This window comes from Nicotiana sylvestris, chromosome 10 (assembly GCF_000393655.2).
Source record: "Nicotiana sylvestris chromosome 10, ASM39365v2, whole genome shotgun sequence".
Classification (NCBI taxonomy): Eukaryota; Viridiplantae; Streptophyta; class Magnoliopsida; order Solanales; family Solanaceae; genus Nicotiana; species Nicotiana sylvestris.
In genome coordinates, this window is record NC_091066.1 from 2,467,392 (window position 1) to 2,491,497 (window position 24,106).

At 39.2% G+C, this 24,106-nt stretch overlaps 2 protein-coding genes and 2 pseudogenes across 2 annotated transcripts; 2 read left to right on the plus strand and 2 right to left on the minus strand.

The window, feature by feature from the left end:
• Positions 1–2,336: 2,336 nt before the first annotated feature.
• On the minus strand, positions 2,337–2,905 carry LOC104249476 (inactive protein RESTRICTED TEV MOVEMENT 1-like). The gene is made up of 3 exons (XM_009805912.1): positions 2,780–2,905; positions 2,538–2,598; positions 2,337–2,482 (listed from the first exon to the last, which is right to left on the minus strand). Exons 1-3 carry the CDS (start codon positions 2,903–2,905, stop codon positions 2,337–2,339), a joined length of 333 nt encoding a protein of 110 aa, XP_009804214.1.
• Positions 2,906–3,425: 520 nt separating this feature from the next.
• On the minus strand, positions 3,426–5,827 carry LOC104249474 ((2Z,6Z)-farnesyl diphosphate synthase CPT6, chloroplastic-like). The gene is made up of 3 exons (XM_009805909.2): positions 5,315–5,827; positions 4,796–4,854; positions 3,426–4,138 (listed from the first exon to the last, which is right to left on the minus strand). Exons 1-3 carry the CDS (start codon positions 5,735–5,737, stop codon positions 3,691–3,693), a joined length of 930 nt encoding a protein of 309 aa, XP_009804211.1. The 5' UTR covers positions 5,738–5,827; the 3' UTR covers positions 3,426–3,690.
• A 629-nt stretch (positions 5,828–6,456) lies between these two features.
• On the plus strand, positions 6,457–10,322 carry LOC138880397 (putative multidrug resistance protein; annotated as a pseudogene).
• Positions 10,323–12,958: 2,636 nt separating this feature from the next.
• On the plus strand, positions 12,959–22,363 carry LOC138880398 (ABC transporter B family member 15-like; annotated as a pseudogene).
• Positions 22,364–24,106: the final 1,743 nt, after the last annotated feature.

The window sequence follows — 24,106 nt, forward strand, 5'->3', positions numbered from 1 at the left end:
ATACCCTTTACGGGGTGTGAAAAGGAGGTGTGACAGCTCTGGCGATTCTGCTGGGGACAAGAACCTAGAACTTCTGGTTCAGGGTTAAAGAATTCGAGCTTAGAATAATTGTTATATTTGGCTTTTATTTATTATCTGGTTTTAATTACATGTTTGGGCCTAATGTGCTAAATGTTATTTTTTACCGCTTTGATATTATCTGAACTGTATATAAACTGCTACGAAATCTTCTCTTCTCATCTTCTGTGATGTGCACGCTGGCGTGACTCCTCTTATGTTAGTGCCATACCTTAAATTAGGAAGAGACTCGGACAAGTTACAAAGCTGGATGGTCTTTTGGTTCCTTGTACGTAGCCCTCCCTCGGCTCGATTTGTCCACTCAAGTGCACAAGTCTAGAACAACATACCTAGGTTTTGAATTTCAATACATCGTGCATAAACTCGAACAGTTCATAATTCTCACGTAATAAAAGAACCAAATTAAATGATCTAATACGAAAAGATTATGAACATCAAATTAAATATATATATCAAGCATAAAAGAAGCTAGTCATAAAGTGAAATAATAACGTATTGATTTCAAAGTCAACAAGATTGAATACAATATGTTGAATTAATTGATCTTCTTCTTCTTTTTTGACCTTGTCATGAGTTCAGAATCCGTGGCTGTGATCATTGATGATGTGATGGTCTTCATATAAACCCCAATACTCTCAATGAAAGCATCAGTTTTGGTGCCGTGAAATCCATCAAACGAACGATCATCTCCTATTTGAAAAGTGAACACGTAGCATGGGGCTAAGGGATTGACCGTGTTTCTGCCATATGGTCCATAAAAACTTTTGTTGGTGCCAAATGTTATTGAACTCAAACCATTGGTATAGTAGGTACCACTTATCCAAGTAATAAATTCTGATGGATAATCCAACACAACCTTCAATATAATATGGAACGATCATAAAGATTTAATTGAGTTCACTTTATTGGTAAATTGTATTGTGTAAATAGGACAAAGGCGGATTTAGGGGACAGAAGGGTGTTCACTCAATCCCCTTCGCCGGCGAAAAATTACACTATATATAAAAGGCAAAATATGTTTTTTACCTTTATATAATATGTTTTGAATCCCTTTGACACAATCCAAAACCATAGCTTAGTGGTCAAGGGCTTTCAAAACTTTTGTAAGGTTATTGGTTCTATTTCCACGAGCTACAACCTTTCTAACCTTTTTCTTTTTTGAACCTCCTTGGCCAGTGACGGAGACAGAATTTTCATCAAAAGATGTCAAAATATAAATTATTAGATACATTGAAAAATCAAGGAAATTCACCGTATAGTAAATATACATAAAAAAAATTATCTAGCAATATAGTGTAATTTTCCGGCGATACCCCTTGGTTCAATGTGGCTCCGCCACTGCCCTTGGCAGTAATCCTGCCTCCGCCACTGTATATACATATCCCTTTGATATAATATAAGTTTCATTGAAGTGATAAAAGATAGTTCAAAAATTGCTTTAAATCTCAAATCAAAGGACACGTACCGTAGCAAAGATATAGTTATGATCAGCACCATATCTGTCAGACAAAACAAATTGACCATTCTCAACGTAGAGGAATTGAAGTGACAAAACAAAATCTGTTCCTGTGGAAAGAAAAATCTTGGCTATTTCACCTCTTCCCTTTTCATCCCAAACAGTTCCATTCTTTCCTCCCACTGGCCCAACCTTGATCGTATTCATATTTGTGAAACGACGTAGTACTCTAGTTAATAATCTGAAGATGAAGTACTAATAATTTCTTTTTGAAAAGACCAAAAACTGCCGCTTATGTTAAATACGGCTCTCTGTTTAGGTTAATGTTACTTATACGCTGTGTCTTTGCTTTGGTTTAGGATTCAGTTTTTGCTTAGGTTTAGGATTCAACATAATTAATACATCACTTTAATTAGCTTTAGGATTCTTTTACCAGTGTTACTTGCGTTGATTTTGTAGAATTAAAAAACAAAGATATTTAGAATAAAGAGGAGCTGAAAACCACCTACACACAATATATATATAAATCTTGTGTCCATTATAACGCCTATTGGCTTTTGTTGAAAAGAACGTAAAGCTGGTACAAAATCAGCTTCATCCAATTGAGGAAACAAAATTATCCGCAAAGATGAATTCACCTTTAAGACAATTGTGCAACTATCCACTAACATTAACCAAAACACCAGATGATAAAAAGACAATCATATATAAAATAATCATAATAAAACAAAATAAGCGTATAATAAAGTAGTAACGAGTCCATTAGAAAAAGTTAACGATTGATGAAAGTACATACGTTGAATTAATCTTCTTCTTCCCTTTTAACCTTCACTCGAGAACCAGTGGATGTGATCATGGAGGATGTGATGGGCTTCACATAGACCCCAATACTCTCAATGGCTTGATCAGTTTTGGTGCCGTAAATTCCACCAAAAGAACGATCATTTCCTATTTCAAATTTGAACTCAGTGTAACGGCTTACTGAACGTTATTGATCTCAAACCAGTTCCATGGTAGGAACCACTTACCCAAGTAAGAAATTCTGATGGATAATCCAGCACAACCTAATTCATTATATAAATGGACGATCATGAAAAAATTTATTAGTACTTACGTAGTAGTAATATTTAGCAATGTTCCTAACAGCTTGTTTCGATGGTTGTAATGTATCGTTTCATAATATATCGTATAATATTGTATTGTACTACATCGAAATATGGACGCTGAAGATTTATTGTGTCTTACCTTAGTGAAGTTTTTGTTATGTGCAGCACCATGTATGTCAGACAAAACAAAGTTGCCACTCTCAACGAACAAGAACTGAACAGTTCCCTCTTGTCCTCCCACTGGCCCAACCTTGATCATATTCATATCTACGCTCATTATATTAATTTCTTGCTTTATGAAACGCGCTCAATGCAGTAAGTAATTTGAGGATGAGGCAGAGGTTGTACCGGCTGCAGATTTCCCCTCAAACCAAAAAATATTTGAGGATGAAGTTATATATATAGAGATGGAAAGTGTTTCAACTTCAAAGTAACTGATGAGTTTTTTAGAGCCCTTTCAACTTCAACGATTGGTATTGGTCTTTTAATATAGAAAAATAAGAATCTGACTTTTCGTTTAACTCAATCTTATCTAGCCAGTTTTTATTGTGCTATGCTATTGGAAGGAAAAATAAATTACAGAAACAGAGAAACACCGAACTTTTACTAAAAACCTCTAGTCTTCTCACATAAAACAATGGTACAAATTGAAGTCTTGATATCAACAATTCCTACTACGTTAAAATATATATCAAAATCAAAGTTTAAAATTTGAAATCTATAACCAACATTAAGAAGCTAAGCACATACTAACTTTTTATTCTATAGGAAATTACAAATATCAATTAAAAAAAAAACGTTCCTTTTCATTTTCCTAAAGTTTAAAACAACACCCTCTCCATACATCTGATTAAGAGAATTCACAAAGAACAGACTGTTACCAAAGGGCAGCTCGGTGCATAATACCGAGCTGCTCGGGAAAGGGCAGCACCCCAAGGGATGTGATGTAGACAGCCAACTCTAATGCAAGCATTAGTGGTTGCTTCTACAACTCGAACCCGAGACCTATAGGTTACACGAAGACAACAAGTAATGATTGTTACAATTTCATTAAATTTTGTGTCCACCGTAACGCCTTTGCCTCTGCTGAAACGAACGTAAAGCTGCTACAAAATCAGCTTCATCCAATTCAGGAAACAACTTATCCACAAAGTAGAATTCACTATAAGCCAATTGCCACAACATGTAATTGCTAATTCTCAGCTCTCCACTAGTTCTTATGAGAAAATCAGGATTAGGATATTCCAAACACTTAGTCTCTAATTCTTGGTCGATTAATCTGTCATTGATATCCTCTAATTGAATAACTCCATCTTTAACTTTGGTAGCAATCTTTTTAGTAGCTTGTGTTACGTCATATCTTCCACCATAGTTAAGTGCAGCCACAAAATGAAGTCCTGTGTTGTCCTTTGTTGTTTCCTCAGCGTGGTTTATCGCTTCTTTCAGAGAATTGGGAAGGTTGGACTTATCACCAATAACAGACATTTTCATTCCATACCTACAGACATTAATATAAGTACAACGTGCAATATCTCTGAAAATATTGTAAAGGGAAACAAGTGAATATAATGAGAAAGTAGTAAAAGAATTGCAAATTCATGACTATTGCAATAATGAGTAAGGTGAGGTAGGCCGAAGAAATATTGGTGAGAGGTGATTTGGCAAGATATGTCGTTGTTCCGGCTCACTGAAAACATGACGATAGATAGGAAGGTGTGGAGGTTGAGAATAAAGGTAAAGGGTTAGGTGGTCAAGAGTTGTCCTTGTTTGTAGCAGTAGATTTGACACACCACTTGGTGTCTTCCGTGTTTTTTTTTTCCAGTACCCCTAGTCTTCTGTTATTACTTGCTGTTGTCTTGTGTTTCAATTTTCTGATTGCATTACCTTTTGCTAGTTTTGCATTTTTGTTTTGGTTGTCAGATCGGTTTGCTTGTTATTGCCCCTCCCCTCTCCCCTTCCTGAGCCAAGGTCTCCGAGAAATAACCTCTCAGCCTTTTTAAAGGTAAGGTTAAGGTTTGCGTACACTCTACCTTCCCCAGACCACACTTGTGGCATTACACTAGCTATGTTGTTGTTGCAATAATGAGTAAAATAATTTAAGAAAAACTCATATACAAGAAGATTTTAATAGTTGATTTTCAGTTAAAAGTAATACCTCATGAAGTCGTGAATAAGCCCTTCAAAATAGCTCGTCATCAAGAAAGTTACCTCTGCCTGTCCAATATATAATTGCAGAAAATGGGTGAAAAAATCTGAAATTTTGAGTGCAGTTGACAAATTTATCTTAAATTCCATTAACCTATAAGGGCTTATGGTGAAATTTTTTGTGTAAATATTACTTAAAATACTTTTTGAAACAGTTCATGTTTATCAATGTCATTGCAGCTTGTTCATATACTTCAAATACAAAAAATAATTATCACGGAATAAGAAAATGTAATTGGACAATCATATCTAATCAAACCAAATTAAATAAGCCTTAAATTGGAATTCTTTATCAGTGAAAACTTTGCACCAATAATATGAGTTGATTAACTATCTGAAATTTTACATGATTCACTCCCCAATTAATTCTCACATTGTAATTTCCTCCATATTTCCTCTTCCCTAGTTCCCTTCGCCAATGTATTATTAAAAAATTAAAAAGAAAAATTAATTAAATACTCGTACTTACCTTGGGCCTTGACCAATTCTCAGTAGAAAAAGCATAAGCAGAAAGAACTTTGACTCCCCATTTCGAACAATAACGGCACAAATCTCCGAGCACTTTTTTCCCAGCTTCATGACCTTTTTCCGGCGACAAACCTCTCTCCTTAGCCCATCTCCGGTTACCGTCCGGTATAAGAGCTACGTGTTTCGGCATCAGCTCCGGCTGCAATCCTTCTCTCATCAGTTCCACTTTTGATACTACTCCAAATGGAAGCTTACAAAATTGGCGTGGAAACATTAATATGGAATTAGATAAGGGCATTATTGGTTTTTTAAGTAAAGCCGGAGATTCGATGACTCCGGTGACTCCGAGAAGTAGGTGATGGCGGAGCTGCGGCGGAAAAGTGGTAGTTTTGGATCGGAGATATCTGGGTAGCAAGGAGCCCATGCTGCTGCAATATGTTTTGCCTTCGTTTTGGGAATATTCAAATTAAAATGTTGTAAGCTATGTATGTTATTAATTATAGCACGCTTGCTTAATCATTAAAAATATTTTAGTGCAAGCAATTAGAATTTATTATTATTACATAAAGAACTGGGGATGGGGCCTTTTTGTTATTTTACCTCTTAACTTTACTCTCTCGTTTACTTGTAATTAACATTATTATCACTTTTAACCCACAACGTAAATTATTTATATTTGATAGTCGAAAAAGTATATAAAAATTATATAATTTTTGTATATTCGATAAACTACATATATATATACAAAAAAAGATATATTTTTTCGGCTATTATTTTGAAAGCTCTATACAATATAATTTTCCCTAATATTAAACCTTTAGTAGACCCTGAGGTAGACTGGCTATTTCCAAATAGACCTCCGACATTTTTCCCTCCAAGAACTTCCCACCTTGCTCTTGGTGAGATGCAAACTCACGACCTCTTGGTTGGAAGTTGAGGTTGTTTACCATCAGAGCAACCCCTCTTGTTTCGGTCAGTCTAAACAAATCGAGTATATTAGTATACTAGTCCCAAATTAGAGCATACATTAATCACTTGCCTCGCGAGATAATAAATTTCTTCGCCCCTTCCACCCTAAGGGACCCTAGGATGGTGCTTTCATTTATTGTTTAGCCAATTTTAAGCACAATCAAGTTATTTGTAATGCGTGATCTTCCCAAAAGTCTAGGAGTATTAAAACTGGCCATTTGGCATTATTCTGGAATATGGATAGCTAAAATTGGTTCATTACTCATTCAAACAATCTCGGCAATGACCATCGTTTGCATAATTGGCCTATTTATCACATGGAGAATTGCATTGGTTTTGATCGCAGTCCAACCTCTCCTCGTATTGTGCTTCTATTGCAAGAGGGTGCTATTAAAAAGCATGTCGAAAAAATCCATCAAAAGCCCAAGAAGAAAGCAGCAAGTTAATAGCTGAAGCAGCTACCAATCTATGAACTGTAACCAAGAAGAGGAGTTCCTCTAATTCTATGAATTTTTCGAAGACTCTTTTCTTGAATGTTATTTGAAAAAATTTCGAATTGCCAAGTATTCCACCAATTAGTAACCCAAGATTCCAGACATTTATTAACTGAGAAACGGCCTTCTCCTCCCAGCTCCGAATTCTTCAAATGCTCAAGACAGCCCAAGAGGGTCCACTACGAGAAAGTATACGACAAGTCGTAAAAATGACATTAGCTAGTCACTCTAAAGGGCTGCTATTTAGGAATTGACCAATGTGCCCTGAATTTTAGTTTTTCATGACAAAAATGCCCTGAATTGTTCTGAAATTAAGATTTCTAGTTTGAAATTTCAAGACAAAAATAAATAGTGGCTAATTTCTAAATAACATCCTTGAGAATGGCTATCTGTGCACTTAGTCCTACGACAATCCTGGTTTGTTGGAATCGGACTTGGGACTTCAAACAGTTTGGCAATATGTACTTTGGCTCTTTAAGGGTGTTTGGCTAAGCTTATAAGCTGGTCAAATTGATTTTTAAGCATTTTTTGACTTATCTATGCATTTGGTAAATACCCAAAGTGCTTATACGTCTAGTGCTTATAAGCTAAAATTAGTCATAAGTTGGTCACCCCTAACTTATGGCTGTTCTGCTTAAAAGCACTTTTAGTTTGACCAAGGTTTTTACTAGTTTATGCCTAATAATATTTTTTAATTCGTAAATATTTTTCCCAAAATAAATTTTCTAACTTTCTTGTCATTCCATATTCGATGTTCATCCTTTTCTTTACAAAGAATCTTTTTAATTTATAATCTTTTTAAAAGTTTTAAGGATATTTTTGTCATTTTAACAAAAAGAAACTTATCACCACTTTTATACCAAACATATCAACTGTTTATTATCAGTTTCAGCACACATATTCAAACACGTAAATGCTTATTTTAAAAAATAGTTTCAGCAGGTAAAAATATTTTTCAGCACTTCAAACTTATCAGCTATTTACAACAAGCTAATCCAAACGGGCTCTTTATTTCAGGTGTGGTGGCAATCTCATGGCCTAAGGCTATATTGGAGCCAAAACCCCGTTTTAGGTCTTCATGATTTTAACTACCAATGGGCGTGCCACTGCGGATGTAGGAAGAATCGGAACCAAAATGTGGTTTTTTTTTACTCAAAATACGCAAATAAGTGTTAAAAAAAGTTACCAAACTATATATAACGCCACAAATAGTGGCGCTATACAGTAGCGTTAACTGCACCGTTACTGTATAGCGCCACTATTTGTGGCGCTATACATAGTAAAGCTGACAGACCTTACATAGCGCCATTAATAGTGGCGCTATACCCCTTATTACCTGACCCCACCAATAATTTCTGTGTTCAATAATTTAAAAGCGTATAAAGCCACTTTTTGTGGCGCTATATACCAAAAAAAAAACTCCCCGGCTAGCCATTTCCTATATAAACATCGTAGAATCGCCACAACTTCATTCAAAAAAAAAAATTTTAACTCTTGTTGGTTTCTATTGTTATTAAATTCTCCAACATTTTTTCATTATGTCTGAAGAACGTAGAATAAGAGTATCATTATATTGGGGGGTGAGGTTGTGATGGAGAATAACTCTGTGGGCTACAGTTTACCTGCTAAGTGTAATGTTAAATTGCCACTTTCAATGGAGTACGAAACATTGATATCGTTGTTATGCAAAAAAATGAGTGTGAGAAAACGTTCAGTGATACTCAAAGTAACCGGAAGATATCCGTATTCCGTTATGCCGCAAGGGGTTGCTTTTTACTCAGAGTTTAACATCGACGATGATGACACTTTGAGTGATTTCCTGAGGACTCCGGACGAATGTCGGGAATTTCTTGTAATCACAATGTTGGAGATGTACGTGAAGGTCGAAGACGTTCCAAAAAATGAGGTTGTGCGTAGTAGAGATAACCACCAGTCATCGGGTGGTTATTCTGGATCAGTTTTTGCCGGACATGTTCCAGATGAAAGAATTTTTCTTGATTTAAATTTATCACCGTCGGCGAATGAGCAGCGAGAAAATAATTTATACCCTGCTTTCCATAATTCACAAGAAGAGTGGTAAACTTCAATTTTCATTTGTGTTAATTATGTATATTTTTGGCGTATTGAATTAATTTTAACGCTCATTTATTTAATAGGGGGTACCGGCCGGATATGAATTTTACAAGTGGCCCATCCGGTAGTCATCACCTAACTGAAAACGTCCATCATGGAATGTCATCACATTATGACTTGTAAGTGAAATGATATAGCCATATATAAAGCATTTATTAATTCAGTAGCTTATATTTTTGTTGAAATGTGCAGTGAAAACGAGGAAGTTGAACTACCCGTACTCATTCAATTGCCCGAAAACGACTTATTACATCAGGATCTGGCAGATGCACAGAGTGAGGAAGAGAACAACGATTACGATAACAATGTTGATGAATCGGGAGACGAGACACCATTTGCTCGTGAAGATGGTGATGAAGAGGACGAGGAGGAAGGACCCGATTTGAAGAGAGCCCCCATAGACGAAAAGTGTACGCGTCTGAAGTGCCGTTTCATTCAAGGGAGATTCCTTATATTGATAACTTGCCAGCCGTGCCGGATGTGGAAGCTCTCACAAGGGATTTTGATGAAATCCGGACAGCAATATTGGATGAGTCTAGACCAACAATGCTTGCAAAGGGGATACTTTTTCCTGATAAAGCACGCGTAAGCAGGGCTTGTAAAATGCACAATGTTAAAGAGTGTCGTGAGATGCAGGTATCGGAGTCAAGTCTGACGGTATACAAGGCTATTTGCCGCAGGTGGTTTTGGCCATGTAATTGGATGTTGCGTGCGTCGAAGAAGAAGATAGGTATGTGGAAAGTGGGTAAATACATTCCCACCCACACATGCAAAATGGACACTTTCAACGGGAATCACTTCAACTTGGATATTGACTTGATATCTCTTGTAATTATTCCGCACATCGAAGCGTCCATAAGGTATAAAATCAAAGAGTGCATTACAGCAGTCCAACAGGAATATGGCCATACAATTACTTAAAAAAAGGCATACCTTGGGCGCAAAAGAGCGTTTGAAATAGTCTATGGTAACTGGGATAAGTCATTTGCGGATGATTCCGGGTAAACCAGAATATATATTCAATTATGTGTTCTGGGCGTTTAAGCCAGCAATTGATGGTTTTCCGTATTTCCGGCCCGTAATATCCATAGACGGAACTCATGTCTATGGAAAGTACGATATCAAGCTATTGATAGTCGTGGCAGTGGATGCTAATGGGCAGATATTTCCTCTAGCCTTTGTTATTTGTGCCAATGAAAGCATAGAGACGTGGACAATGTTTTTGAACCACCTGAAAGAGCACGTTGTCAAACAGCATTCAGGTATTTGTCTAATATCTGATCGGCACAGGGGTATATTAAGTTCCGTGGAGAACCTTCCTGCTTGGCAAGAACCTTATGCATACCACCGTTACTGTGTGAGGCACTTGAAGGCCAATTTCCAGAAGGCACATCCCAAAAAGGATCTACATGATTTGATATGGATGGCAGCAACAGACCACCAACAACATAAATTCCGGAGGCATATAGATTTTATCAGGAAAGAAGACGAGGCAACATATCGTTGGTTAATACGACATGACCCTGAAAAGTGGACGTTGCATGCAGATGGTGGCAGACGCTGGGGAATTATTACTACAAATGTGTCAGAATCCTTCAACGGGTTATTAAAGTCGGCAAGAGGATTGCCCGTCACAGCCATGGTGCGTATGTCGTTCAAGCAGATGGCGGAGAGGTTTGTGCAACGGTCTGCAGCTGCAATGGAATTGATGGAAAGGGGTGTTGAATTTATGCCAGTGCCTATGAAGAGATTAGATAAATACAGACGGCGAGCACATTGACATTCCTTTTTGCAATATGATAACGAACGAGGTATTTTTGAAGTTCGCACCACTATCCATAATAATCGGGGTAATAATGTACATACTGTAAATGAATCTACAAGGTTATGCTCATGTGGGAAATGGTCAATCTACCACATGCCTTGTTCACATGCCATCAAGTGTTTTCAACGTGTTGGTTATGCGGAGACCAACTATATTGATCAACAATATAGTGTTTCCAAATACCTAAACACATATAGTGGTCAGTTGCAGCCAGTGGGTTCTGAGCATTACTGGCCCCCAGAACCATTTAAAATGGTGTGTAACAAGTCCTATTTGCGTAAAAGACAGATGCAAAAGAGAACGCGTATACGGAACCAAATGGATGTTAGTGATATCGTATATGCGCGCAAATGTGGTATATGCTCACAAACAGGCCACGACCGTAGAAAATGTCCTTTGGGTGGCAACAGTAATCAAGCTCAGGGCGGGTGTTCTTCTATTGTACCTAACTACCCATGAGTTCATGTTGTAATAATTAGTTGTTATGTATACGATTTAAGTATTTATGAAATAATATTTTCTTGTTTGTTAATTATGATTTGTACTTTCCCATTTTACGTATTTAAATAATAATTTAATATAATTATCGGTATATTTATTATGTGTGTGTTGTCTTGTCGACATCACGATATTTAATACGCAAAATATGACGCCATTATATATGGCTCTATGTGTGTCTTGTCTTGTCGAACTGAAAAAGCTGAAAAAGCTGACCGGCTGACATAAAGTCGTCTTATCAACATCATGATATGGCGCCATTAGATATGGCACTATCTTATGTTGTTTCGCCTATAAATAATGGGGTCATTGTAGTTATTTCGTGTGCTAAAAATTTCCCCCAAGAAATATTTCATTAAAAGTAAGTAAGGTTTTTTATTATAAGCAAATATTTCACAAATGGCTCAACCTGGTCGTCCACCAATTTGCTTCTGTGGAAAACCATGCATGATGGATTGTGGGTGGGAAGGTGCTAACGTTGGACGCCGCTATTGGTGTTGTATGAACACGTTGTACAAGCAACCCGACGAACCTACTTGTGAATTTGATGAATGGGCTGAGGAACCATGTTATCAGGAAAGCTACAGGGATAGATTACAGGAATTTCATAATATGTGGTTATACCAGCATAGAATACAAAAGGAGGGAGATAGAATTATTACAGAAATGAGGGAGAAACTGAAGGAGGTGGAAGATAAAAAATGGAGAGCAGAATGGAATTGTGAAGCACACAAGGAACGCAACGAAAAATATAAACGGGAACTTGAAGAGGTGAAGGCGAGAGTGAAAGAGTTAGAAGAAGAAAAAGAACAAATTGAAGAACGATTTAAGTGGTTGGAGCGAAGAATAAATGACAACTGAGGATGGAGCATTGGCGTGTATGTGTTTAGTGTCATTTTCATATTTCATGTATTTTTATTATGTTGGCCTGTTATGTTTGTGTTTGTGTTATAGTAATGTTTTCCTTGTTTGTTGTACTAAATTGTATTTTAATTTAAGTGGAAGTTAAGTTTAAGTTGTTGTGTTACTATACCAAATATTATAAAACGAAATGAGAACTAAAAAAAGTAACTATCATATTCGATTAAATATTGTTGTTAATGTATACAAAAATATTATTTACACCAAAAAAACATAAAAATGGAAGACCGAATCAATGTGTCCCGCATCCGGTGTGTCTCAAAGTAGCCGTTGGCCTGAGGCGCATCCCCTGCCGCCCGGGTACGCTATCAGGATCATCATCATCAAGTCGTCTCCTTATGGCCGGATGCGGCACAGGATGACATGTATCGGTGGTGCTGTCAGGTTCAGTAGAAGGCTACATAATAATATCAAACTTAGTATAGAAAACTACATAACAATTCACAAAAATTTATATTGTCTTACCATAATCGTGTCTGGATCCTGAATGTAGTCATCTGTCGCAGCATCGCATGAAGACTAAAAAAGTAAATTAATAAAGTTAAAGAAAATAAATAAGTTATAGTAAAAACAGTAATATAATTAATACTAACAAACTCATACCTGCGTATGTGATGAGCTGCCATAACTCAGACGGTGCCCACTATCAAAATCTCGGATCAGAGACTCATCAGTGGTAGACGGGCCAGGGAAATATCTACCCAACTCCACTCCTTAAAAATCCGAGCCCGTGATTAAGAATTGACCCGATGGGGTCACTTGCGACGTCCCTGGAGTGTCATAAATGCCAAGGCTGTAAGACGGCATGTCGGTCTCATGCATGCCACCTCCCATATCAGCAGCAACATCATCAGCAGGAGCCTCAAAGCCCCCTTGTTGGGGACCTCCTCTCCGCCCACGACCACGTCGTCCGGCACCAGCATGTCGTCGTGGAGCAACAGCAGCTCGTCGGCCACCACCTCGTGGATACCACGACCTCGCTGGTACGTGGCTGGGTCAACATAATCTGGCTGGTGTGCCAAACGCTGATCCGATCGGCCTCGCTGCAGTGTCTGGGCAGCCACATCCATTAAGCGACAACTATAGTCCAGCATGATCACAGGATCGTGGATATAACTCTGCATCTGTTGCCCCATACGATATACGGTATGCAATCCAATCGCCTGCACAAAAGTTTTTAAAATAAACTACGTATTTGACTCGAAATTACTATTAATGTAATTGATAATAACAGAAAATATACCAGAGCCTCATGTCTCCCGGCGTATGAGACGTACCGACCATCTACCTGATGAACTGGGTTCCCGATAAAAAGTCGGGAAACAGTGTGGTACCATGCCATATAAACTTCAATAGGAAAGTGTTGCGGAGCTGGGGTCAAGTCCCCTCGGCTGTCCCAAATACCCAACTGCGCTGTTAGCCAATCAATAAATGTGTCGTCCACCCTCATCCGATCATCCCTCTCATAATGTAAATTATCCCATGCAGGCCGAGTCGGTATAGGCTGCGGAAATCCAAACTGACGAAATACTCGCTCTGAGGCATGATGCTCGACAATATCGAGGCACGTGAGCGGGATGGAAGCCCTCCAAATATGGCGGTCGTGCGTGCAATACGCTGGCAGGGTTCCTATCAGCTCTTTGCTGTACGACGTCCAGATGAACTATCAAATAATAACACAAACCGTTAGTATGCACAACACCTAGTTAAACAATAATTGGTAAGTTTAGTTAGATATTCACCTGTGCGTCCTCCAGAAAATCCAACACATCCCTACAGAAGGGGAGATTATGATGGACATGATATTCTCGTGCAAGTCTACGATGCAATACCCACGTACAAGCTAGAGGGAGATCAGGAATATGTACATTAGCCGGTAGCTGTGGTAGAGGTGGCTGAAGCTGCAGAAATCGCTCCCACACCCAAACCTAACATACAAAGTTGACGTAAAGATTAACTATAACTAGGTAGAATTGTAACTAAACGACATATTATTTGAATACGTTGTCACCTGTAGAAGTGGCAGAAAGCCAGAAACGTCTCTTTGTGTGCCCATGGATGCCCGACACATCTACCTGTACAAAACTGATAGGACAACACCACCCCAGCTGTAGCTGACTGTATCATCGAAGTCCGCAATATGATGCAGAAAATGGAGGCTCACTAGGTTCCCCGAAGTGTTCGGGAACAAGACCTCCCCCCAAATAGAAGGAGAAACAACAACCTCGTATATTGCTCCACATCCACCTCCGCTGAGTCGTCGGTGATAGTATCGTGGATCTGCACCAAGTGGTCTCTAATGGGGACCAACTGCATACAACTGCTCCCAATTGCTACATCTGGGTCCTTGGACCTGAAGCCCGTGAGCCTGTGCAGCATATCCATATATGAAGCCCGATTAAAATATCTCATATTCCCAGGCAGTAAAACTGGCAAGCCATCAGTGGACAGGCCATATAAAATCTCGACGTCCTGGAGTGTGATGGTGGCTTCGCCGATGGGCAGATGGAAAGTGTGCGTCTCCGGTCGCCACCGCTCAATCAACGCCGTGATCAAAGCATAGTCGAGCTGTATCCGGCCAATGCTAATGATCCTATATAATCCCATCTCCTCCAGGTGATGGACCACACGGGGATGTAGAACGCGGGGAGGAGTCAAAAACTCCCACAATAAATCCACTCTCCTGCCCCGAAAAGTCTGCGTAAGCAACTCTCCCCCATATATGCTCGGATCTATGCTGGGGCTGTAGGGGTAGTAGCTCCGACGTCTGAGGGCTGGGATGTATAGGTGCATCCATGTCGTCAACTGCAAATTCATAATTTTTAATAACTATCATTAATAATTATGTGTTTTTTTATAATTTAAATTCATATTTTTTAACAACTTAATTGTAAAAATTATATATATACTTATGACTTTCGTGTTAGATTTTCTGAGGCCTAGTGGTACCAAACTATCATTAATAATTTTATGTTTTTTTAATAATTTTTATTCATATTTTTTAATAACTTAATTGTAAAAATTATATATATATATATATATATATATATATATATATAAAAATTATATATATACTTATGAGTTTCGTGCTAGATTTTCTGAGGCCTAGTGGTACCAAACTATCATTAATAATTTTATGTTTTTTTAATAATTTTTATTCATATTTTTTAATAACTTAATTGTAAAAATTATATATATATAATTATATAATTTATATACTTATGGGTTTCGTGCTAGATTTTCTGAGGCCCAGTGGTACCAAACTATCATTAATAATTTTATATTTTTTTAATAATTTTTATTCATATTTTTTAATAACTTAATTGTAAAAATTATATATATAAATTTTTTATATATATATATATATTTTATAATTATGGGTTTCGTGCTAGAATATAAGATAATTAAACAAAATGAATTCTAAGCTAAAATACTACACAATACTACGCTACAAGACTCTAAATTTTACTACGCTAAAAGGGTCTACGTTTTACTACGCTAAAAAGGTCTACATTTTACTACGCTAAAAAATAATCTAAACTAAACGTCATAAAAACACATAAATATACATGAGGATATTAACAAACATATTTTTTAGACTAATTTACATATTTTTATACAACACTAAAATTAAATCTGGATAAAATTTAACATGCTAGTTTCTGAAAAAATAAACACAAACCGAAATAGAACACATATAAATCAAGTAATATGCATTGTTATAAAAGTTTCAACTTAAAATAAATCGAAATACCTCGATTTAGAATTTTCGGAATGTAAATAGATCGAAATTTTGACTCCGGAAGAGTGAATCCACAATAACACGAAGCTCTACTCGACAGTGGGACCACCAATCTTAAACTCTTATGTGCCGGGGGGATCCAATTTTTTTTTTTTTTAAATTGGGGCAGAATCGGGGGGGGGGGGACCAAAAGGGAGTAAGAAATGAGGGAGACGAAACGAAGAAGACGGGAGGTTTTTTATTAAGGGGTATAGCGCCAGCGCTATATGAGATGGGATTAAGGGGTATAGCGCCACTATTAATGGCGCTATGTAAGGTCTGTCAGCTTTACTATGTATAACGCCACAAATAGTGGCGCTATACAGTAACGGTGCAGTTAAAGTTACTGTATAGCGCCACTATTTGTGGCGTTATATATAGTTTCGTAACTTTTTTTTTTAACACTTATTTGCGTATTTTGAGTAAAAAAAAAAACACATTTTGATTCCGGATTCATGTAGGAACACTGACTAATGACCTCGCCAAAGGTGCCGATGTTGTTGGGTCAGTGTTCGCTGGTATTGGACCGATATTCTTTAATCGAGCTAGAGGATTCAGATGGTTACAAGCCCATGAAAATAACGGGCCATATTGAGATGTGCAACGTGGATTTTGCATACCCTGCTAGGCGCAATGTGATTATCTTCAAGGGGTTGTACAATAAAAATCGAAGCAGGAAAGTCAACAACATTTGTAGGACAAAGTGTATCTGGAAAGTCTACTATAATTGGTCTAATAGAAAAAATCTATGATCCTTTAAGTGGCGCAGTAAAAATAGACGGCCGTGACACCTGAGGTCTTTGAGGAAACACATAGCACTTGTAAGCCAAGAACCTATATTATCTGCAGGAACCATAAGGTAAAACATAGCCTATGGAGCATCAGAAAAAGTGGACGTAACAGAAATAATAGAGGCCGCGTAGGCAGCAAACGCCCATGGTTTCATATCAGCATTTAAAGACGGATATGACCCTTGGTGCGGGGACAGGGGACTGCAGTTATCAGGAGGGCAAAAACAGAGAATTGCGATAGCTCGTGCAGTATTAAAAAATCCAGGGGTGTTATTGTCGGATGAGGCGACAAGCGCATTGGACAGTAAATCAGAGAAAGTAGTACAAGGAGCACTTGAGCGAGAGATGTTTGGGCGAACAAGTGTTGTTGTGGCACATAGGCCAAGTACTATACAAAATTGTGATACAATTGCTGTGTTGGACAAATGCAAAGTTGTATGGAGAAGGGAACTCACTCTTCTTTGTTGGCTAAAAGGCCTAATGGAGTTTACTACTCTCTTGTTAGATCAGTTAACCATCATTCTTAGTTCGTTATTATATTACTAAAGCTTGATTGTGAGTTTTTAAATAATCTTGAAACTCCAGTGCCCCATAATTTTTTCCTCTTAATTTTTTCCAAAATAATTCTTCAGGAGATAATAATGGATGCATGGTAGTCTCTTTGTCCCATTTTAAATGTATAGAGGTTGGTATTATTAGCATTACATTTAATGTTTTTATTTGTTACTTGAACCAATATTCAGTTCTTTACAATGACAATAACATATCCAGTATAATCTTACAAAGTGGTGCAGACCTTACCCCTATGTGCAGGTTGTTTGACTCAAAAGATTTTTTAACTCTTTTTAAGCAAATCAATCAAAAATGAAGGGGTAAATCGTAGTCAAATTTAATTAATACCAGATCGAAAGATTAAATGACAGCAATTGCACATTAGATAAATAGAGCACCAAAAGATCTTATTCAAAATCGAATGCTGCCTTCCCTCTCCGTAGAGGGGGAAGAAGAATTACAATTGTTTTGCCCTTTTGGGGGTACGGGGATGGATCTCACTCCTTCTTCTTCATACGCAAAACCCTCTTTTTTCCCTCTTTCCTGTGGGGTTCTGTTCATCTCTTTATTTTGTGAGAATGCTCCAGGAGGAGGAGCCCCCACCTCTGTGGAGCTTACTTGCGCTTTTATATATATATATATATATATATATATATATATATATATATATATATATATATATTTGAAAAACCCTCTTACCCTTTGCACGACTTTGGCGTGCCTAGGGCAGTGAGGTTTCCTAGTTGCGGAAAATGCCTTGCTCTTGTTGTTGTGTTGAATGCCTTAAAAGAGGGATTGGATTGACTCTATTGTCTTCTTACCCAGTGGCAGAAATGCGGTCGTGACCGCCCTGATCGGAGTGGTCAGATTTTGACCAATACAGTTAGTCCTTCTTTTCGTCGGGGTCGTGCCTCATCGGACCCAGCGGGCGGATCACATATGCGACATAGTCGAGAGGAATCTGACCCCTTGTTATGTTTTTTAGTCGTGTATTGCGAACGTATAGAAATAACGTCGCCTGAGTTCGAGCGAGGTCAAACTTTTCTGTTTCTGTTGATGGCGAAGGCCCTTGGCCTTAGAGGTTATTTTGAACTTATCGAAGTGACGGCGTCTGAGTTCGAGCGAGGTCGAACTTTTCTATTTCTGTTGATGGTAAAGGCCCTTGGCCTTAGGGGTTATTTCAAACTTATCGAAATAACGGCGTCTGAGTTCGATCGAGGTCGAACTTTTCTATTTCTATTGATGGAGAAGGCCCTTGGCCTTAGGGGTTATTTCGAACTTATTGAAATGTTAGGGGTTTGTATTCGCGTATCGCCGCGATGGTATTAGAATTGAAACGCCGGTAGGGACATGAAATGTTGCTTCGTGCGTGCCATCATTATGACCCACGTTTCTGAGGAACTGAAACGTTTCGCTTCCCATCAGGTTCAAATGGCGACTCTTGGGTTTCGAGTTTGGGGGATTTGTCTCTTATAAATAGGGGGATCTTGTTATTCGCTTCTCACACTTCAGTGTTCATTTTAAGGAAATTCCCCTGATATCTCCTTTTCTGATACCTCGAGTTCTTGCTTACTTTCCTGCTTATTAAGATCTTTAGTTTTCACTTTTTCCGGAGAGTTTTTCCCTTTTGGCTAAAAATTGCTAGTGCTTCTTCCCGTGACAATCTTCCTGTCGCCCCTCCGGCAACTGAGGACCCTGTTCAGGATACCAGGGAATCGAGCATGGTGGAGGATGAGGAGGTTCCTTCGGTAGATGAGATCCTACCCTGCCCTGGGAGGGACGCAATTGATTTTAGCATCGGCGGTGGAACGGAACCGGAGAACATTATTCCCGTTATATGAGAGAGAGATCGCAGAATTGAGGGAGCAATCCCTAGCTTCGTCGAGATACAGCCGGCGGGGAGGAACGACCGAGTTCAATACGACCGCCCCAGTTTTTGTATGTTCTATGCCTACCCCTTCATTGTAGGGTACACGCTTCTGCTTCCTATGTTAGTGGTGGCTTTCTGCCGCTACTATGAGGTGTGTCCTGCTCAACTCTCTCCTTATTTATACAAGTTGTTTCTTATGCTACTCAAATATGCGGAGCTTGCCGGTCGTGAGGTTACTCTAGGCCATGTGCTTAGCCTTTTTGCTCCCTAATTGATTCGAGGCACAATGATTCATACGCGTCCTCGGGGATCAAAGGGTATAGTGGTAAAGATGGATGATAGAACCAGTCGTCACTTTTACGAGAACTTTTTCTACGTGCGGATCGAGCACATTGTGGCGGACCCAACTGGGTTCCCCGAGAGATGGAATTTTACCCGTAAGTCTGCGTCATTGATTAACAGAATGTTCGATTTCTCTTTTTCTCCCCCTTTTTTTACGTTGTGGGTACTAAATTGTCTTGTTATTCTGTAGCCAAGAAGTTGCCTCTGCTGCCTCTTGAAGGGATTCGTGAATGGGTGGAGGCCGTTCTTCCCCACACAGTGGGGGTTCACACCTGGTCGACTTTTCATGAAAGGTTTGGATGTAGGCCCCCTACAGGTGAGATGGTGTCCTTATTTGTTGTTCTCCTTTATTCGTTTTTCGTCTCGTCTCTTATACCTCGTTTGTCGCTATCAGGGAGAGTACGGAGAGCCAAGCCTCCTCAATTGGCCTTTCGTCGGCCGGCTGCATCCACTCGTCTTATCGCGGTAGCTGCTACTCATCTTTTGTCGAGGACAGCTTCCATCGAATCTGTGGCCTTGGTTGCCCCAGCTAGGACTGCCTCCTAGGACGAGGTTCTTCCTATGAATGAATCACCTTCAACTGGGGAAGAAGGGCCATCGATGAGACGGAGGGTAGAGTTCGAGGTGGCGCCTCCAACAGTGATTAACCTGGACGAGTCTCCCCCGATGGGCTCAGGAGAAGGTGTTGCTGTGGCGTCTTCCGTAGAGGCGGAGCGAGTTGTTGAAGAAAATGTCGGTGGTAGGTACCTGGAAACTCCGGTCGTTGCAATGGCTCAGCCAGAAATTCTCGATGTTAGTAATGATCAGCGCCCTGCCGGAGCAGAGAACCAGACCTACGATGCCGCTATAATGACTTTAGACGTGCCCTCTTTGTCCGCGGAGGGTCGAACTTCTGCTTCTGCAGCGGAAAGAGGGAAAGGCGTGGTGATTGATTAGTACAAATCCGAGTCAGACCTGGATCCTGACAACGTCAGAATGTTCGAGGAGGGACTAACTCATTCGGTGGTTCACGCCGGGGGGTCAGCTCGAGTTCTCATAATTCCTTCTGACGTGAATCTTTTGGTGCAGGGGGATAACTTGGTGCCGCAATTTAGCCTGCTGTGCTCGGAAGCGGAGAACGATTCCCTGTGGAGTATCCCTAATGTCGAGTTGAGTGATGAGGTGGCTGTCATGGGCTTGAGGGTATGATATATTTTTGGCTCTTGTTTTGGACTTTCCCTTTTCTTGAAAGCATTAGTTTAATCGCCTTTCTTTTTTTTAGACGTATATGGTGGAGGTGGAAAGCATCCGTAGGGCCAACACCCAGTCAAGTATCTTCTTACAGATGTTGGAGAAATATTGTCGCTACCACGACAGGTGTCGTGAATTGCACGAACGGTTGAGGACTGACCCCCGCAATTGGGCTCTAGGTGAGGAGTTGGAGAGGAGGGATCAAGAGCTACTACAGATGATCCGTAGTAAGAGCGAGCTCGAGGAGCAACTCCGCCTCAAGGACGAGGAGCTCGAATTGGGCAAGGTTGTCACCGTAGAATGTGAGTATTTGCAGGGCAAGTTGAGGTCCATACAGTCGGATATGGACCAGAACTTGATCTGGGTCGAGGCGATGAGCGCAGAATGGAGAGGAAAACTCCACGTTAGAGAATAAGATCGCTGGCCTGGAGAATGTTGAGAGAACCTGGTCAGAGGCCTTAGCGAGGGCGACGACTTTAGAAAAAGCTATTCGTGTGCTCCGGTCTGAGAAGGAATCGGAGAGGGAGACATCAACCCTTATGGAGGCAAGGCTCGAGGAGCGGATTGGTACGATTGATCAGGAAGCTTTGCTCCTGGGAGATCGAGTCAGGGCCCTGGAGGCGGAGAATGAGAGACTAAAGGCTCAAGCTGAATCGTCTCATGCTGTTGTTCCCCGCCAGACTCATGAGCTCTGGGTCTATGTCGAAGCTCAACGTGAAATTTATGAGAGTTTGTTGGAAGCGGGCACCGTGACCGAGGCTTGTTGTGCCCTTTTTTTCTCGTGAAATCGGGTTTATGACATTTGAGAGGACCACTCATTCCCTTTTTCGGAATTTGGGTTTGGATTGAAGAGTCGCCACCTAATGATTAAGGTGCATTAGGACACCAAGTAGGTTTGATTTGAGTAACCAGAGATTGGGTAAGGGCTTGAAATTATCCCAAGGGGAAGGTATTAGACACCCCTCAGGATCCACTAGTATGGTTCCTCGCCAGACTATTGTTGTGAATTTAGGTGCAAATAACATGTAGGCAAATAAAACTTCAAAAAAGAGGGGATTTTCACATAATGGTTACAAACAAAATTGGAAAGAATTAAAAGGAAGTTGATTTTCTTAAAAGAGATAGTTTGAAATCTTTAGAAGAAACAAAGAAGAAAAGGGGTCCTAGGTTTATTAATAATATGGATCACCCCACACAACATCCGGTAATCACTCCTCAGTAAGGGGCTACACGAGACGTTATCGCGTGGTCATCATATCCATATCTACCCTTCCCCACCCCATTAAGGTATTAAAGCGCGGAATGGTCTAGTTTACTTATTGCATGATGTTACCCGTCCCAATCTTATCAGTCCTGAAGTCATTTAGGACTACTAATCCAAGGGGGAGGGATGTTAGGCTTATCTATAGTTTCAAAGGCAAAATTCTAAGGCGACATACAAAAAACATGTATAGTAAGTTGGGATAAAGCACATAACAAGTAAAAGGCTCTGATATACCTCCTTGAACAAAGAAAGAACATAATTAGCATGACTTTCACATACTGTTTACGGTCTGATTAAGAACTAAAAGGTTGAGGCAGACTAATTTATTACATAATTCAGATAAGAAGCCCGAGTCAGGTCTACCTGCTGGTTGTAGCTAATAGCACATATTAAGTTTATAACTTAGCCCTAAGGCTTGCCTAAGTGTTGGACAAGGATCCTATAGACATGGTATCTACTGAATTCAGAAAGCAATAATAATAAACTGAATATGTACAGGTTAAAAAGGTTGTCAGATTATTAAAGAAAGCAAGTTTTTTACGAAGGTCATGAGTTCTGCAAATGATGATCCTTGTTATTACTGGTTTAGCTCTAGTTGTGAATGAAGAGATTCATATTCGATTAATAATTCCTATAGACATACTTTCTATGCGTAGTTGGTCAGAAGCCTTATAGACGTGGTAAAAGTACAGAAACCTTATAGGCATGATATCTAGGTGCTGAATTTTGTTTAAGACCTATGAACATGATTTCTAGATGAAAATGGGTATACAAGATTCAGAAGGACCTATAGGCATATTTTCTATATGCATATGCAGAATTCAGATTTCTGGATATTTATGGACACAATTTCTATATGAGAGAATGCAGAATTCAGAAATACCTATAGACATGACATCTATGTGAGAGTGCAGAAATCAAAAATACCTATAAGCATAGTATCTATGTGAGAGTGCAGAATTCAGAAATACCTATAGGCATGGTATCTATGTAAGAGTGTAGAATTCAGAAATACCTATAGGTATGACATCTATGTGAGAGTGCAGAATTCAGAAATACCTATAGGCATGGCATCTATGTGAGAGTGCAGAATTCAGAAATACCTATAGGCATGGTATCTATGTGAGAGTGCAGAATTCAGAAATACCTATAGGCATGGTATCTACCCTTTGCATACATAGTTACCCGCCCTTTTCACTAGCCATCCCCAAGAGTTTATTACAAATTATTACAACCCAGAATAAAGTAAAATACATCAGAAAAATGTAAATAAAAGTACAATCAAAGGAGAGCCTGATTCAGACTTCCTGTCTGAAATATGAGGTAAACCAACTCCATAAGATCAAGATCCAAAGCTTTTCTCCCATTCGAGTGTGTCAAAGTTCCCTAAGAGCCTCAAAAAGGACTCCGGGAAATGCTCACACCCAAATATATTATCAGATTTGGACAAGTGCAGTGTGAAAGGGCCAACCCTCAAGTGTCCAAGTTCATAGGGATCTCAAAGGGTCCCAAGGCAAGGCTCACAAGGGAGGGGTAGAACTTAAAGACTAAGAGAGTGTGAAGGTGTAGAAACAGAATTCTAAAAGGGGGAAAAAGAGAGGGAAATAGCTACAGATAAGTAAACATAAGGGGGGTTCAGGGGGTAGGGAGATTGTAAAGAGCCTATTGTTAGGACAGACTTTAGGCGTGCCCAACAATGGAGAGTGCTAACACACCTATAAATTTTTCGGAACAGATACTGTTAGAGGCTAGGATCCTAGGAGATCAAGTTTAATTCATGGACAATAATCTACATATTGCCATTCCTCAAACCATAGCATGAACACATAGGGGGAAAGGGTTTGAAATTCATAATAGAATAAACAGAAAAGAAATTAGTAGTGTTGAACCATACAGAAGCAGTTACCAGACAGGGATACAAGAGCAGGAAATAAACACATTATTGTGATGCTGAAACCTTAAATCAGGACATACCAGTTTCAAAGAAACAAATAGAGAAAAGCAGTAGGTCTTGTAACCAGGCCACAGTGCAGACAATAAGAGAGAATACTATTACGTATAAGTGTAAGTTCAAAAAGACTATGAATGATCGTGTGTCCTTGTGTCAATAAAAGGGTTAGGTA

What these genes read in the sequence shown, in the direction of transcription:
- LOC104249476 (XM_009805912.1), bottom strand. Translation starts at nt 2,905, where the DNA reads ATGAATATGATCAAGGTTGGGCCAGTGGGAGGACAAGAGGGAACTGTT. An exon ending in ATAACAAAAACTTCACTAAG is followed by an intron (nt 2,599 to 2,779) that starts GTAAGACACAAT and finishes ATAATGAATTAG; the next exon opens with GTTGTGCTGGATTATCCATC. An exon ending in TGGTTCCTACCATGGAACTG is followed by an intron (nt 2,483 to 2,537) that starts GTTTGAGATCAA and finishes AATTTGAAATAG; the next exon opens with GAAATGATCGTTCTTTTGGT.
- LOC104249474 (XM_009805909.2), bottom strand. Translation starts at nt 5,737, where the DNA reads ATGGGCTCCTTGCTACCCAGATATCTCCGATCCAAAACTACCACTTTT. An exon ending in AGAATTGGTCAAGGCCCAAG is followed by an intron (nt 4,855 to 5,314) that starts GTAAGTACGAGT and finishes TATATTGGACAG; the next exon opens with GCAGAGGTAACTTTCTTGAT. An exon ending in CTTATTCACGACTTCATGAG is followed by an intron (nt 4,139 to 4,795) that starts GTATTACTTTTA and finishes TAATGTCTGTAG; the next exon opens with GTATGGAATGAAAATGTCTG.